At 37.2% G+C, this 18,728-nt stretch overlaps 1 protein-coding gene across 1 annotated transcript in view; it reads right to left on the bottom strand.

The window, feature by feature from the left end:
• FHOD3 (formin homology 2 domain containing 3) overlaps positions 1 to 18,728 on the bottom strand; it is a 687,613-nt gene that overhangs the window by 227,710 nt on the left and 441,175 nt on the right. The window contains exon 7 of the mRNA XM_027869130.1: positions 9,558 to 9,669. Coding sequence (XP_027724931.1) covers positions 9,558 to 9,669 — 112 coding nt within the window. The remainder of the gene's footprint in view (positions 1 to 9,557; positions 9,670 to 18,728) is intronic.

Here is an 18,728-nt window from a genome sequence, read left to right as displayed (position 1 = left end):
AACGAACAATTTCAGTAGAACGGAGTGGACAATAGGCAGATTACAAGAATCAAAGAAGTTTGTGGGCAGTGGGCTGGTGGAAGAAACAATTACAGACCACAATTTTGAAAAGTTGGCTTTCTTACTGAAATTATAATAAGCTATTTGAAAATTTCAGCAACAGTAATTGCTCCTTCAACAGAAATGGACATTTTTAACCTTCCTATTTACCAGACAACCACAATGAGTAATTTTTCAAAATGTTCTGGGAAAACAAATATTTAAAATAATTATCCTCACAGTTGGTATTATTTCTGTGAGCATAATAGATTTGCTCTATTTTTATTACATGTAAATTTCTTATTAAACAATTTTCCCTGGACCTATAACTTGAAAGTCACACAGAAAAGGCAAATGAGTATGCACATAAAGGAGAAATGATGGTTATAATCTACTCAAACTCTCAAAAAGCTTTTAATAGGGTTCCATACCAAAGACCTTTTTTTTTAAATTGAGTCACATGCAAAGATCCCAGAAACAAGGCCTAAAATAAATGAGTCCAATTCTGAATGTTTCTAAGGAAGAAATAATGACTTGTTTTATTTAACCTGTATAAATGAAATGAAGGTCAGTATATTCAGTGAAATTTCTAAGTTTCTGGTTAATGATAATAAACTCTAGTGGGTAGTGAATGGCTAAGCTGAGGGGACAAAAAAATAGCTAGACGTGGTGAATCTGTGTCATCTGGGCAGAAAAAGGGGCAAATAAGTTCAGAGTGAAGAACATAGAATAAATACAAATCTACAAATCTAAACCATACAACCAGATCCTCATTACTGCAAATAACAAATCCCCTGAAGAGGTTGCATTATTCGAATTCACACTGCATATTTCTACTGGGCTGGAACCATTTACCATTTTTAACATAATTATAACTTTGAACAGTGAACATCAGACTGCCGGTGACCATTTCAGGGGATTCTTTGTTTGCATGAATCAGGACCTACCTGATATACAAAATGAATTCTAGGAAAAATTGCTGATATTTCTAGAGTGCTTGAGGGATTGTGAAGTGTTTTATTCATATTATCTCATTTAAGCTAGCCATAGGTACTACAGGTATTATTATCTCCATTTTACAGATCAGGTAACAGGCTTAGAAGGATAAATCACTCATGTCTATGATCATAAGTAGCTAACATGTGCCAGAGGCAGGAGCTTGATTCCAGGCCCCCTTGAATCCAAGTCAAGCATTCCAGTAACCGTCCAGATGCTGCCTTAGATAAAATGCCTCTGAGACCCTTGGGTACAATCTAATAGTTATTGTATATTGTTTCCCAAGTACATTGGATAAATGTGTAGTAAAAAAAAAAAGCCAACAAAATATTGAGTATTAAAAACAAAGTAGAAAATATGATCACACTCATAAAAAAAACCTGTATTTGTGAATATGCAGGCTTATAGTGCCACTTTAAAAAATTTTAAATTATATTTATTAATTTTTAATATTCATCTTTAAATTCTGAGTTCCAAATTTCTCTCCCTCCCCATAGCTCTGTCCTCACCTACTGAGATGCCAAGTAACATAATACCCCATTATACATGTGAAATGATGCTAAACATATTAACCATATTTAAAAATAAAAGAAAAATAAAGAAAGTGAACAAATATGCTTCAATCTGCATTTAGAGTTCATCAGTTATCTCTCTGTGGGTGGATACCATTTTTCATCATAAGTCCTCTGAAACTGTAGTGGATTATTGTATTCATCAGAACAGCTAACTCTTTAGCAATTGATCACTATTAAAATATTGCTGTTACTATGTACAATGTCTTCTGGTTCTACTCACTTCATTTTATATAAGTTCATATAACTCTTCCCAGATTTTTCTGAAATCATCCTTCTTGTCACTTCTTATAGTAATAGTAGTTGCTATATCATCACAATCATATATGACAACTTATTCAACCATTCCCCAACTGATGAGCATCCCCTCAATTTCCAATTCTTTGCCACCACAAAAAGAGCTGTTATAAATGTTTTTGCAAATGTAAGTCCTTTTATTTTTTCGTTGATCTCTTTGGGGCACACACCTAGCAGTGGTATTGCTGAGTCAAAAAGTACGCATAGTTTAATAGCTTTTTGGGCATAGTTCCAAATGCTGCATGCGGTCTTTGGCTAAATAAGTTGCGGTATATGATCGTGATTGGAATACTACTGTGCAATAAGAAATAATGAGCTCAGTGATCTTAGAAAAATGTGGATAAACTTGCACAAAGTAACGAAGAGCAAAATGAGCAGAACCAAGAGAATGCTGTATATAATAACAGCAATATTGTTTTAAGAACAACTTTGAGTGACTGAGTCATCTTGACTATTATAAATACCCAAATTAACTACAAAAGGGACATGTGAAGGAAGATGCTATCTGCATCCAGAGAAAGAACTGATAAATAGAAGCAAGTATAGAATGATTTTACACATATATACATATTTGTGTCTAATAGTAGCCATCTCTAGGGTGGGGAAGGAGGAAGGAAGAAAAAAAATGAAAAAAGTTACATAACTTTAATATATATTTAAAAGAAATAGCAAGTTGCACATAATAGATTTGCAGTTCCATGAGTAATCACACTTTTTTCCTTTCTATATGTTATGGAAATGCTTGTTTTATTTCTTAAGTTCAGAATAAAATAAATTTTTAAAAAGGTGTAATGGAGCTATGAGAGACAGTGTGATATAGGGAGTAGAGGTTAGCCGTTTCCCAACTTCTTTGAGTAACTATTTAGGGCTCTGTCATTTAAGCAAGTCAAACTCCTTTGGAATCCATTTCTAATTCTTGCATACATCACTTCTTAGGGTAATGAGAATCATGTGAGGGGCAGCTAGGTGGCACAGTGGATAGAGCACCAGCCCTGAAGTCAGGAGGACCTGAGTTCAAATCCGGCCTCAGACCAAACACTTGACACTTACTAGCTGTGTGACCCTGGGCAAGTCACTTAACCCCACCTGCCCCCCCACAAAAAAAAGAATCATGTGAGTAAGAAAGACCTAGGTTCAAATTCTGTCTATGACACATATTGGCAGTATGACCCTGGCAAGTCACTTGACCCTATGGTGTACCAGGTCATTCCCCATGTCTCCAGACCAGATGCTGATCTGTATCTATGGTAGAGGTTTCTACATCGGAATTCCTTATATCAAGGAAAAGAAATCATGTGATTAACCCAATTTTTTTTGTGGGGGGAGAGGCCATCGGGGTTAAGTGACTTGTCCAGCACCACACAGCTAGTTAAGTGTCAAGTGTCTGAGGTCAGATTTGAACTCAGATCCTCCTGACTCCAGAGCTGGTGCTCTATCCACTGCACCACCTAACTGCCCCTCCTAAATTTTTTTAAGAAAATAAAGTCCAGAAAAGAACATAGAACAGATAGGGGTATACTGTATGAGCACAGACTAAAAAGATCAGGGTCTTCAATATGTAAAAGCAAAAACTAAGAGAAGGGATATAGTAGATATCCATAAAACTGGTAATACCCAATAAAATGGGTAGAAAGAACAGAGATTTGTTCATGAAATCACAAAATACTAGGCTGAAACTTGAGTATGGTAAATTCAGCACAAATAAAAGAAATTCTACTTCACAAAGAAAGTAATGAACTTATGATGCTCATTACTCTAAGCAGCAGTAGAGAGAAGAATCACAAATGGGTTCCAATTAGGTTTACTAAACAACCACTAAAAGAAGGTTGGGAAACAACTAACCTTTCAAGTCAACTAGGCCTTCCAGGCCTTTGTTGGCAATAGAATCCTGGCTTAATGGACCATGGACTAGATCCAATGTGGCAATTCCTGTATTCCTACAATTCCTCTCTCAGCATTTTTCTTCTAATGTGAGACCACGCAATGTCGAAAATGATCACAGATTAGTGGGTTTTTTTTCTTTAAAAGAAAAGCATTGATGCTGTCTTCTTTCCTTTTGGCAGCCGCATTTTACAGATGCATTTTGCATGCTGGCTTTTATAAACACATTTGTCATGTCAGTACTTCTGCAGCACTCTGTCCATGATCTTTCCGGGGGGTTTAACCATTTTAATGACTTAAACTATCACTTCTATGGGCATCACATTAGACCACCCCAGTTTCTAGTTTGACACTTCCAGCTGCCTCCAGGACAGCTAGTTCATCCTGCCAACATCTCAAACTCCCAAGAGCCAAGAGCTAGAAGTACCAAGCCAAGGGAACTTGGAGGCTAAACAGTCCAACCCCTTCATCTTACAAATAAGGAAACTGAGTTCCAAGCAGGTCTCTCATCTTACAAATGGGGAAAATAGGATTTTCCCAAGGTAGTATCAGAGGTGAGCTTTGAACTCATGTCTTGTGCCGCCAAAGCCAATGATTTTCCCACTGTATTATGTTGCCTCAACTTGTTCCAAATCATACAATAAAGGATAGTGTTAGGACTGGAACCAGGTCCTCCAATTCCCATACTAGTCTTTGTCCATTACAGCACGCTGTCTTATGTATCCCTTCTCCTACTTCTTTTTTTTTTAAATGTTATTTATTTTATTTTTAATTTATGAAATAAATTAGGATTGCCATAACATAGTAGAATGAAAAAAAGATGCCTATACATGAAACTGCAAGTCTATTATATACCATTTGTCATTCCTTTTAAATATATAATAAAGTTATCATATAATTTTCTTTTTTTTCTTTCCCCCCTCCCCATGGTTTCCAAGCAGCTTAGAAGAGAAAGAACATTACATGCTGATAATTTTGGGTGAGAAAAATCAATAGATCAATCAATCAATCAATCAATGTGTGTGCGTGTGTGTAATATAATATGTTCCACTGTTAAAGAAAAGTAATTTTTATTGATATTTGATAAACCAAAGCCTAAATAGATTGAGTATACAGATAATTTACAAGGATATTAATACTCAAAGCCAATAATCCCCAGGTCAGGGGGCAGGAATCTTGCCTTGAATGACCTTGATAGTATTTCCCCTCCTAGGAAGCCTTTAGAAGACAGGCAGATCAGAATTAATCATAGAGATGTAGTGTGGTACAATGACTGCAGCCTCCAACTTGGATTAAAGAGACTAAAGTTCTAATGAAGAGCAAAATGAGCAGAACTGAGAGAACATTGTATACAGTTGAAGCAATATTGTTTTAAGAATGACTGAGCAAATAAGTCATTTTGACTATTATAAATACCCAAATTAACTATAAAGGATATATGAAGAAAGATGCTATCTGCATCCAGAGAAAGAACTGATACATAGAATGTATAGAATAATTTTATAATATGTGTGTATATATATATACACACACATGTATATACACACATATATGCAAACATATACATCAACATATATACATATATATGTACAAACATATATACATATGTGTGTGTATACATATACACACACCTATTTGTGTCTAATGGTAGCCATCTCTAGGTACAGGAGGGAAAGGTAAAAAAGAAATTTACATGATAACTTTGTTATATATTTAAAAGGAATAGCAAATTGGACATAATAGATTTGCAGTTTCATTTGCAATCATCTTTTTTATTATACTATGTTATGGAATTGCTTGTTTTATTCCACAAATTAAAAATGAAATTTAAAAAAAAAAGATGAAATGACCAAGACAAAAGAAGAAGCAGCAGAAGCAGCAGAAGAAGCAGCAGCATAAGAAGAAGAAGGAGGAGGAGGAGAAAAAGGAGAAGAAGAAGAAGAAAGAAAAAAGAAGGTGAAGATGATGATAATGATGACAATGACTAAAGTTCAAGTCTCAGCTCTTGTGTGATGGTGGATGGTTTGGTTGTTGTCTTTGTTCTCAAAAAGGACCAAAAGGACATCACTATGTTAGAGTCAAGTTACAGTGTGTCTGATGGTGGCTGATCAGACCAATACCAGCTTGGAATGCTTTAGTACAGGTCAGGGCACCAATAGTCCATGTGAACATTTGGGGTGGATTCTATAAATTTGTTCTGATGTGGGCACACTATGCTGGGTGGTCTTGTGCCATTGTCTCCCATGTCACATAATCAATTCCAAAGTTCTTAAGAGCAACCTTGAGAGTGTCCTTGTATCACTTTTTCTGATCACCATGTGAATGCTTGAATGACAAGTAAGTCACTTAAAGCACAGATCCTCATCTGTAAAATGGATGTGAGAATTCTTGCTGTAACAGTTATGAAGAAAGAGCTTTCCAAACAGTAATTAAAATGCAATGTAAATGTGAGGAAAGTACTCTTTGAAGGTTCTATCCAAATATGATCTGTTTGGTAGCTATAGTGGTGACAGCAGAAAGCCCTGACTAGACTGGATCCCAAGAACCTGGCAAGCAAATTCCTGTAGAGGACAGAACTTGGACTTTCAGCTCATTCCACTCTCCATCTGTAGCTTCGCCTGATTTCAACTCCACCATAAAAGAAGCAGGTATTCCCCAGTGTCCTGTTGCTACCACCCTATTCCATTCTCTCCATATATCATTTTAATCCATTAACATTGTCCTCCTTACTTTCCTTGGAACATTATTTCATTTCCTAAGTCTGTGAATTTTCACTGGTGGTCCCCTCCCCATGTCTGGAATTCTCTTCTTCTTCATCTCCATCTTCTGACTTGCCTACCTTCCTTAAAATTCCAGTTAAAGTCCCTACCAATCCCTCTTTTTGTCAATATTTTATTTTTTCCTCAATTACATATAAAATATTTTAACATTTTAAAAAAAATTTGAGTTTCAAATTCTCTCTTCCTCCCCTTTCCCCTCATTGAGAAGGCAAACAATTTGGTATAGGTTATACATGTGCAGTCAAGCAAAACATATTTCTATATTAGTCATGTTGAAAGAAAACAGACACCCCACAAAAAATTCTAATCCTTTTTAAGGCTAGTGCCTTCGCTCTTTTGATTACCTCCAATTTATCCAGGATATCTTATTTTGACATAATCGTTTGCATGTTGTCTATCTCATTAAATTGTGAGCTCTTTAAACCCAAGAGCTGGTTTTTGCCTTTCATTGTATTCCAGTGCTTGGCATACTGCCTAGCGAAGAGCAGGAGCTTATCAAATACTTACTGATCTGATTTAAGGAAGCCATTGCTCAAGGGTTCTTCATTTGGAGTCTATGACCTCGTGTACGAGTGTGTTTACATTTTGATAACTGTATTTCAATACAATTCACTTTCTTTGCAATCCTTTGTTTTATTTTGTATATTTAAAAACATTCCTAAGACGAGGTCCAAAGGCTTCACCGCAACTTGCTAAAGGGTTCCAAGACACAAATGGTTAAAAACCTTTGTTATAGTGTCTATTAAAACTATAGGGCATCTAAAAAGACCAGAATCATTGCCATATAAGAGGTTTACATTGACTTCTTCTTCTTCAGGCAACTGGGGTAAAGTGACTAACCCAGCATCACATAGCTAAGAAATATCTGAGGTCAGATTTGAACTCAGATCCTCCTGACTCTGGGGCTAATTATCTATTCACTACACCACCTACCTGACCCAGCTTACAATGACTTCTAAGGGCAGTAGTATTTCTCAAAAATCATAAGGCCTACTGACAGTTTCAAATTCTCTGTTCTACTATGTCTAAAGGGCAACGAAACTGTACATACCCTTTGACCCAGCAATACCACTTCTAGGTCTGTATCCCAAACAGATCATAAAAAGGAGGAAAGGACCCACAAGTACAAAAATATTTATAGTAGCTCTTTTTGTGTTGGCAAAGAACTAGAAATTGAGATGATGCCTCAATTGGGGAATGGCTGAACAAGTTGTGGTATATGAATGTAATGGAATACTATTGTGCTATAAGAAATGATGAGCAGGCAGACTTCAGAAAAGCATGGAAAGATTTACATGAACTGATGCTGAGTGAAGTGAGAAAACCAGGGGAATATTGTACACAGTAACAGCAACAATGTACAATGATCAACTATGATTGACTTAGCTCTTCTCAGCAATACAAGGATCCAAGACAATTCCAAAAGACTCATGATGGAAAATGCTATCCAAATCCAGAGAAAGAGCTATGGATCATGAATGCAGATTGAAGCATACTATTTTCACTTTTTTTTGTTTTTTGTTTCTCATGGTTTTTCCTTTTTGTTAGGATTCTTCTTTCACATCATGAAATATGTTTAACATGATTGCATGTATATAACCTATATCAGATTGCTTGCCATCTTGGGGAGGAGGGAGGGAAGGAGAAAAATTTGGAACTCAAAATCTTATAAAAATGAATGTTTAAAACTATCTTTACATGTAATTGGAAAAAAATTTTAAAAACTACTTACAAAAAAATTCTCTGTTCTAGAAGAAGCAGAATTGACTCCTGTGCCTAGTTAAGTCCCAAGGAGGTTGTTCTCCTCATTTTCTGCTGGTCTTCTGGTAGTTGGTCTCTTGGTACTCATTTTGAGAGGCCATGTAGTGGTACTCTTAGCATAAAGATCACTTCACCCAATTTCCGATTTATTAGATTAATAGTCTTCTGTCCATGGACCTATGTTGCAGTGAACTAGCTTTCAGGAGGGAAAACTAACTTTAGGTTTGAATCAAATTCTGAACTTTCTGCCTAAAAGGAACTCATCCACAGGATTGAAGGTTGAGTAAAAAAACTATCCAAGAGATTGCCCTAATCCCTAAGTACTTTGTAGCACCTACCAAAACCTACACAGTCTTTAGACACTCTAGACTGTTCTACTGTCAATGGTCCTTTAACCTTATTAGCCAACTGGTTCTCAAATTCTTCTTACTTGCCTCCTCTTCCCTCTAGAATCCCAGTTAAGACCCAGTCCTTCTCATTGACTACTGGCCTTTTTGCTCTGTAGTTATGTTCAGAGCCTCAGTCTTTGCCTTATCCTCATAAGTCTGAAGACTCTCATGATCTTGGTCTTCCTCAGTCTGTCCTATTCCACTATACCTGATTCTTTAACCATTAGACCAGTGATTCTCAACCTTTTAATGAAGGAAGGTTTTTAAAAATATTGCAGTGTACTGTCAGGCACAATTGTTATATTACTTGCCTTTACTGAAGTGCCTTTTTAAAAAACTATTTCTTATTTAATTTGTTATAAGGTCTGGTTTTTTGGGTTGAAGAAGGGGAGACAGGAATATACTTAGAAATGAAAATGATATAAAAACAAAAGTTATAAATAAAATGAGTTTAAAAATTGGCTAAACCCTACATGATTGAAGCTGTCATCATACTGCTAGAGCTACATAAAGACTGAAATGATGATATTTGGTGGGCACATGGATCTGAGTGTTCTTTTTGATAACTCCCCCCCACACACACCTCAGAAGATCTAGGACATAGAAACTGAGAACCATAGTTCTGAACAACTCTTTCCTCAAAGCTATCTAGTGTCCTTATTCTAAAAGATGAGGAAAATGCTTCTCTTTAGTGAATCACATAAAGGACATGATCTGATGGTTGATTGCAATATACCTTACTCCTCCATCAAAAAAATGTGCAGTTTGAAACATGTTGTCAAGTCTCTTTCATTAAAATGTTGTTTCTCAGTCAAATGCTCAGTAACAGGAAAACACCTTACCTCTTTCTGTATCAACTGAAGAGACAGCCTGAATTAAAAGGGGTGCATTTGACTCGGTGTACTCCACAAACACCAGCAGTAACTTCAAGGCAGTCTTCACCACTAGGCGGAACTGGAAAGAGAAATTAAATTCATTATGAAGCTGGTGGGGGGGGGGAGCAGAGCGGGCTTCTTTCTTTTCTGAGTTGTGAGCTTTGCCTTTTAGACATAATCAATTATGGGACAATGAAGCTTCATTTATGGAGTTTCAAAGAGTAGATGTTTTAACACATGCTCACAATACAAATATCTACACAAACACAAACATTTAGTCACATCCAGTTGGTTCTACCATCTCAAGATTCATTTCCTTGCTCCCAAGTCATTCTGCATTGATTTTGCAAAGCTTTCCTTTTCAGTTAAGGAATCCATTTCTCCACGTCTTGGTGTCCCTGACCATGTCCCATGATTCATATACTCTACCTTGTTTGGTTTGCCTGAAGCAGATTAATTAGACAGATGTTAAAGCTGGTTATACGCTTTGTTGCAGGTGATCAAGGTGACTGAGCTGAATCTCATTAGCAGCCCTGGTCCCTACATGTAAAATGTCATCTCCCCCTGAAGCTGATTTGCATTATTTCAGCTTAGTCTGACAGCTAGAATTAAAGTCTTACCCACTTCCTTCTTTAAAATCTTTTCTTTATTTTGAGTTACCTGTTTCCTGTCCAGGGATACTTTTAGTTCTCAGTTTATTTGCAAAGCAGAGATAATTGATATATCCTGAATCCAATGACACCTTTCTTGATAGTGGTAATAAGGTCTGACTGTTTCACTGGGTTTTCAGCATCATACCTCCACACCCATATCTTCATCTTATGGTTCATTTTTCCAGGGTCCTCCCAACCTGCTATTTTCCAATACTTCTCCATGCTCCACAATTTAAATGAAAAAACCTGCCTTACTGGCTCAAAATTTTTCCATGTACATCAACAGTTATCTGCTAACCTTAATAATGTTAACTAGGAGGACACTGTTGGTCATTCACACTTTAGTGAAAACTAGCTAGTCAGTTTTCTTCACATCTACTTGAGGTATGAAGAAATTTACTGAGGAACAGTTTTAATAAGTGGAATGGGGGTGTGTGGAGAAGATCTAAAGGAAATTTTGGGGATGTCTAGCATAGGCCAAGGATTGTTAAATTGGTGTCTGTGAAATTGATTCTTTTCAGATTGAAATTTATTTTTAAAAAATAGTTTTATTGCATTTTGGTACAATTGGTCTCCAGTGTAGTCTTGTATATTTTATCTTATGAATTAAAAAGAGGGTCCATAGGTGTCACTGGGCTGTCAAAGAGATCTATAGCACCAAATAAAGGCAAAGAATGAAGAATGCCTGGTTTAGGCAGAGATCAGGATTTGGGCAGTAGGTATTTAAGAGAGGCAAAGAAAATTGAGTTGATAATAGGAAGGAAAGGGATGAATATTTTAATTTGAAGCTCCTTGAAGGTAGATTATTGCTTTTTATTTGTATTTTCTGTCATAAATACTTAATAAATCCTTGTGAACTGATTGCTTGCTGGAGCTGTGATTTCATCAGTTTGGATTCTACTTTATCCAATGCAGAAGGTGGTTAAAGAGTCTAAAAATGGGGATAGGAGGGACAGAACTAAATGGAAGATGGGAAGAGCATCTGAACCAATATTTTCTTACTAAGAATATTTAAATTTTTTTTCACAGCATTGATCTCTTAAAAGAGATCATAATGGAAATGCCCACTTAGCAACAGCTAAATAGAAAAGGAAGAGGGGTCTTTTGCTTTTTTCTCTCAGAAAACTTAATTCGCCTATGTTCATACTTTCATGAATCTGCGATATCATCAATGTGAGTGCTCTGTCCAACACTGCATGCCTGCCCAACCAGGAGGCAACATGGTTAAGCAGTAAGAGGCTGAAGTCGTGGAATTTGAGTTCTAATCTTGGCTCTGTTGCTTACTACCTATGGGCATTTGGGCACGTCACTTAAACACTCTGACCATCAGTTTTTTCATCTGTAAAGTGAAGGAGTTGAACTAGATGTTTTCTTTCAGTTCTAGATCTGTGGTCTTGTGAACCCAATTAACATCAGTTCATTAAACTGAGAAAGTAAAGAAGGGAACAGCAAAAAGATACCAAAGTGTAGTTTTAGAAATTGGCGATTCTGCATAATAATCATGTCCCATATTACATTAGAAGATATATTGTGGGTGGGAAAATAATGTGTCTGTAATAGGAGATATTATTATACTTTTGCAACTTGACTGGGCACAGAGTAAAACTCTAGAGCTCCTTACCAACAATTATAAGGTTGAGGGGATTAGGAACATGTGGAGTAGGAGAGTTGAAATTCGATTTTTTTTTTTTTTTGCTACAGGGAATTAGTTTCAGGTAAATTGGAGAAAATAAAAGTAACAAACAAGATTGGGGAAAATAAAAGCAGCAAGCCCAGGCCTGGATTCCATCCTTCTTCTCTAGAGGGTGTACTATTATTATGAACTTTAAGCCTTTAAATACTTTAATGGGAAATAACCTGGCTGCTTCCCAGGTCTTCACTGCTGGCCTTGTCCTGACAGGTACCTACATTCTGCTTGTGTAGTAAAGGGTTCTTCCAAAGCCCTTCTACTCTAAGGTAAAAGCATGTTTGCTACAAGGGCCAGCAGTCTTCCCATCTCTAGGATACCCTCTCCACTTACTGGGGCATTTAATTTTCAATTGTTCTGGGCATGTCATTTCACGCTCTTCCTCAGTTAAGAATGCACTCCATTAGCCTAACATTCTATCCTCTGTTCTCAACACTATCCACTTCAAGTTATTTGAGCTCTGCAAGAGGAAAAGTGCTAGGCTGTCCAGTAGGTATAATTTCCCAGATCACTGGGTGGTGTCAAGTGAACAAACTCCCAGAAGTTAGTCCAGGCTTTTCATGCTGCAGGTGCCTCTGATGCAAAGGTTACCTACCGTGAGATAGGAAAACAATCACTTTCAAACACCACAGCTTTCACACCATTTAGAGCTGTGAAAATGTACCCTAAATGTTTGCTGAACCCATCAGAGGCAATGATTTAACTGGGGATCACAGATTTAGAGTAGGAAGTGTCCTTGGAGGCTATTTTCTCATTTTAAGGATGAGGAAACTGAGATCCATGCTCAAGGTCACACAGGGATTAAGTGGTAGAGCTGTAGTTTGCACTCAGCACCAATGACCCCAAGGTTAACTCTCTTTCCACTATGCCACAGCCTCATTTACTAATATAGCTCTTAGGGGTAGAGATGGGGGAAAAAGAACAAAAATACAACCATATATATTTTATATGAGTAAACATTGCCAGATTTTATCATTTAAATGAGTATTTTGATTTCTTCCCAAGTCTTACAAGCACAGATATATGTGTGTATCTAGGTATGTATGTATGTGTATGTGTGTGTGTGTATATATATATATATATATACATACATACATGCACACATGTAATCCTTCCTTTTTCTCATCTTCAATGGAAATAACACCCAACTGTTGGCAGGATGGTATAGTTTTAAACAACAACAACAACAACAACACTGGGCCTAACTAGGATCAGAAGATCAATTCTGCCACTTACTAGTTGCATGAACTTGGGAAAATCATCTAAACTCCAACTTCAGTTTCCTTATTTATAAATTTGGGCTAATAATACTTAGGATCATAGGATCTTAGATTTAGAGTTTTGGGGGGACCATGGAGGACATGTAATCCATCCCCATCAATGGTCTTTTCCACTAGGCTGCCTCTCTCCACAGGGCTGTTAGATAAACTCACTTCATCTTGCCTGAGGGTCAAAGTTTTTCCCTCACTTTCCCTCCATCGTCAAACCCTGCTGTCTGGCTCACTGAGCATGTCCACACTTCAACCCTAACAAAAACTTGGACCTCACACCTGGAACCACTTTGCTTTCTGACAAGTGAACTTTCCCTTTGTCCTTCAAGGACCCAGGAATTTGATTAACTTTCTGGCCCATTTCAACTCATGTCCCAACTATGCCTGACTCCCTGCCTCTGTCTCCTCCCTCCCTGATCTCCAGCTCTCCTTTAACTTTGATAGTCTTCCATCATTAGAGCATAAGCTTCTTGAGAACAGGGACCACCTTGCTTGCTTGTACAAGTAACCCTAGTTTGGCACTGTGCCTAGCATATAATGAATGCTTTTATGGGGAAGTTTTATAAATTGCAAAACTCTGAAATAAAACCTATTATTATTATTATTATTATTACTGCTGTTCTTATTAATATAAATAGCTTCTATGTCTTAATGGGGGGATGAGGGAAGCAGGGTACAATTCATTTTGAAAAAAAAAAGAGCTTTCTACTCTTACAAGATACTGCCCCATTTTATGGCATGTTAGGATTATTATCATCAAAGACATTTAAAATTATGTTGTGTTTTTGCTGCCACAGTCATAAATGATACCTGCAGGCCAGATTCAATTATGTGAAGGGGCAGATCTAGTCTGGATAAGGCTTCCCACCCCTCTTCACTGAAACTCATTCTAGGAAACACTAATCATACTATTTTAACACATGCCCATGTAAAATGGAAACTCATTTATATTGTGTAATACTTTAAAATGCACAGTCAAGATAAACTAAAATGAATATGAACAGTCAGACCATTGACTGATATAGGGTTCTTTCAAACAATGAGAATAAAAGTAAGTAGAAGCAGTTAATACATGGAGTTGTCCTATATGATAAGAAACACTCATCACTCCCTCTGGCAAATCTGAGGATCTGCTTATTCAATACTTTTAATTTTTCCTACAACATCCCTCACTTTGCATATTGAATTACTATTAAACTGATAAAGTAAAATTACACGCTTTCATAAAAAAGTCCTTTAATCACGACCTCAGCTAGAGACTGAGTTCTGTAAATCATGAAAGGCTGTGACATTGATGATGAAGATGGAGGAGGAGGAGGAGGAAAAAAAGAAGGAAGAGGAAAAGGAGGACATGATAAAACAAAACAACAAAAATACTATCAAGTAAGAGTAAAGTAAACCTAGCCAAGAAAATTAGAGAATAGAACCCAAAGAGGTAGACTCAAGAAGGTTAAAGATAAGGTAGTTGGAAATATAATGAAGGTAATTAAGAAAAGTTAAGTGGAAATATTAGAGGATCAAGTAAATTGATAGTGATGGGTGGGGCAAGTTGGTGGAATAGATTAGCGGTGCAACAAAGCAGAAGGAGCATGTGCCTGTGAAGAAAGGAAATTAAGTGACATTGTCTTTAGAAAGTTTTAACAAGATATTTGGAGTTGAGGTATAAAAATCCACAATTTGTTTGAAGAAACATGGCTAAACATCTCAACCATTATGGAGAATAGGGGTAATTATACAATGACTTGAATGAAAGGTACAATGTTTATATTTCTGCCATTTGTATTCCAAGGGCATGCTGATCTCTCTCCTGGAGGAGAAAGTGAAAGCACCCAATCAGTGAACAATGCCTCTCCATAATGGTTTTTACGGAAAAGGAAGAGTTCCTAAAATAGAAGTAAGGTTCAATGGAAAAGAAGGTGTTCTGAGGTTGAAGGGAGGAGATATGTTCCTTCTAAGGACAGGAAAGGAAAAGCAAAGCTGTACAATTAGAGCATAAAAACAGATTGGAGATTCTTCTTTAGAAGAGAGCTGAATGCTCTGAAGAAGCTGTTTGTGCTTCCATTAATAATATAATAGAACCACATTATACCACAGCAGAGAAAGAAAAAAAGACTAGAAACAGATGGTAATTCCTGGATCAGGGTTACTGAGGCAGCTATTTGTGTTCTCGCTAAGAATAAAGAGTTCTGTTGTCTTCATGGAGTACATATCCAAGACATAATAGGGAACTTCCCCCAAAACTTATCAAAATGCATGACAATTACCTTCTTATAATGATTCACGTGGGCACTAATCACACTTCCAAAAGGAATTTAAAACATTGCTAAGATTGTGAAGTCTTGGGAGACCATTGGGGCATAGTTGGTGTTTTCCTCACTGTTGTGCCCATTTAAGGTAAGAGATGCAGATGGTAAGTGAACAGCTGGCTAAGAAAGTGTTGTCTGAGAATGGGATTTGGATTTCTAGACCATGGCTCACAACGCAGAATTGACAGATTCCTGGCCAGAGATGGAGCACACATAACAAAGGCTAGTAAGAATGTAGTTGGAAGGTGTCTTACAAATCTGATCAAAAGTATTTAAAGTTGAAAAAAAAAAGGATGGAAAAAATAGAAACCTCCTTATACATATGCCCTAAATTAGATATTATAGAGAGCAGCAATGAAGAAGGAAGATGAATAGCATTTGATATACCTTGAAATTCACAGTTCCCAAAGTTCAAGAAAGGAGGCAGCAATATAACCCAAATATCTAGATACAAATGCCCAAAGGTAAAGCAACAAATAAGATGAACTAGAGATCTTCATGCAAGGAGATAATCTGGTATCATTGGTATCATAGAAACGTTGTGGGAGGAAGCCTATGACTGGAGTATGGCTCTGGATGAATATACCTTACTCAAAACAGGGTTGGGGAATAGGGGAGAAAAGGTACAGTGGAGTAGCAATGCATTTTATGAAGATATAGTCATGTGAGGAAATCCAGGAACAGAAGGAAAAAGCATTATGGGTGAAGGTCAAAGGAGGGAACACAAGTAATTTTGTCAATTGAGTACACTATAGGCTACCTGAACAGAAAGAGGAAACAGATGAAGAGTTTGGGACACAGATCACAAGCCTAGTACAGAGGCATGGTATAGTAGTGATGGGGGGCTGGATATCTGCTGGATATCTGCCAAAAGTAATGATAATTTCATCCTTCAAAAGGTAGAAGAACCAACATGGGAAAATTTTATTCTGGATTTGATTCTCACTAATAGGTAGGAACTGGCTTCTAGGGTGGAAATGATGGAGTCCTTGGGGAAAAATGATCATTCCATTCTCGTTTGTGATAAAGAAGAGAGGAAAGATGGGCATAGTCTGAAACACACCTTAGATCAAAAAGTTCAGAACAAAGACAGGTAATATCTCCTGTAGTAACATGTTTCAGAGGAAGTCAGCCAAGGATGGGAGATTCTTAAAAATGAAATTCTTCAGTTCCATTTCCATTGATAAAATCACATCCATTTATGATGTTGAACCATTTGATGGTGCCGAGGACTATAGTGGAAGGAATTTTTTTTCTGGGTTTTTAGTAGTTGTGGCTGTTGAGAAGGCAAGGGCTATAGCACCTGCAAAGGTAATACCAAGTTGACTCTACAAGGGTTGCTCCTCTGGTCAGTGGCAGTAAGGATGGGCTGGAAGCAATGCTGGTGGTCTGTTGGGGAACCAGTATTCCCAGTACTCTTGGGATTACCTGTCCATTGGTGGCTGTTGACCAGTGGCTGGTGTTGGTGGTGACCTTTCTCCAAAAGAGTTGCTGCCCTGGACAATGTCTTGGAGTCAGTGGTATGAAAGCAAGGCTGGTAGTCTGAGAAGGTTCCCAGGACTCTTAGACACAGGATCCTTCAGTGACAGGGAAGGGACCTTAATGATCATCTTCTTGATCTCTTTTGCTGGATCTTCATCCAGGTCATGCCTACTTCCCAGGGCTGTCCCAGAGGGTTCTTTCTTGGATTCACTTTTCTTCTCCCATTAAACTATTTCACTAGGTAATCTCATCAGCTCCTTTATGCTGATGTTTGTCAAATCTACATATCTAGCCCTAACCCCCCTGCTGACCTCCAGTCTTACATCTCCAAATGCCTACTGGACTTATTGAACTGAATATCCCATCTGAAACTCAACATATCTATAACTAAACTCAACATCTTTTCCCCAAAATCCTCCCCTCTTCATAACTTCCCCATTACTGCTTAGCATACCATCCTCCCAGTAACCTAGGCTCACAACCTAGCTGTCATCCTTGACTCCTCATTCTCTCAAACCCTGACCCCAAAGCTAATCAGTGCTCAAGTTCTGCCCATTCCACCTTTATTCCATTCTACCTCTTATAAATGCTTGTTCCCTTCCCTCTTTCACCGCCCCCACTTTGCAGATAAGAGTAAACTGGCATTCTCATCCTTTAAAGTTGAATTACAGAGGTAACCATATCAATATGTATACCAGAAATGCCTTTCCCTCTTCATTATGAGATTCCCTAAAGTGTGTTTTGATTCTTAAAGGGTCAAATTATTTTTTATTTATTTGAATTTTGAAGCATCTATTTTTTTTGTTTCAAAGTTCTACCTATATTTTTGAAAAGTAAGTGCTACTGATGCCTTTTATATTTAAATCACAGTAATTTCTGGACATATCCCTTTCTTTATAATAAAGAAAAGCACTCAGGTGAAAATGACTGCTTCAATGGCTAGGTCCAGAAAATATATACAACATTGTGCCCCTGTAAACCCCCACCTCACTGCTAGTAGGAGTGAAGTATGCTTCTTATCTATTTTCTAGGACCATGATTAGTTTTACAGTAGTTTGCAGAGTTGTTTCCTTTTAGTGATTTTTACATTAATATTGCCATAGTCATTGAATTGAAGTCCCTGGTTCTGTTTATTTCACACTTCATGAGTTCATATAGATCTTCCCTTATTTCTCTAAATTCATTATAGCTCTGAATATTTTAAATTTATTTTCTTTTTTTCTTTTTTTTGGGGGGGGAGGGCTAGGCAATGGGGTTAAGTGACTTGCCCAGGGTCACACAGCTAGTGAGTGTTATGTGTCTGAGACCTGATTTGAACTCAGGTCCTCCTGAATCCAGGGCTTGTGCTCTATGAACTGAGCCACCTAGCTGCCCCTTAAATTTATTTTCAAATAACATTTCAATTTTTTGAATTATAATGAATATTTTTTAAATAACTCAGATCCCAAAATATTAAATTATTTTTAGTATTTTTTAAAGAAACTATTATTTTTAAAATTCTTTGAACCCCTTTCCCCTCAAACAAATAAAGAAAAACACAAGCCTTGTAAGAAACAAGAATAGTCTAAAAAACAAATCCATACATTTGCCATGTGCCCTAGAGTGTTTAAACTTGTTTTAAATTAGGCTTCCTTCATACCTATTGCTTCCCTCCAGGGGCTGATTTTTGTTTTGACTTTCATAAACAGCTACAAGCCACAGTCTGAGAAGCAGGAAGTCATGATCCCCACTGTGGATGC

This window comes from Vombatus ursinus, unplaced genomic scaffold (assembly GCF_900497805.2).
Source record: "Vombatus ursinus unplaced genomic scaffold, bare-nosed wombat genome assembly UNPS02014791.1, whole genome shotgun sequence".
In the NCBI taxonomy this organism is placed as follows: Eukaryota; Metazoa; Chordata; class Mammalia; order Diprotodontia; family Vombatidae; genus Vombatus; species Vombatus ursinus.
Note: the sequence above shows the minus strand (reverse complement) of the source record. Positions and strands in the feature narration are given on the sequence as shown.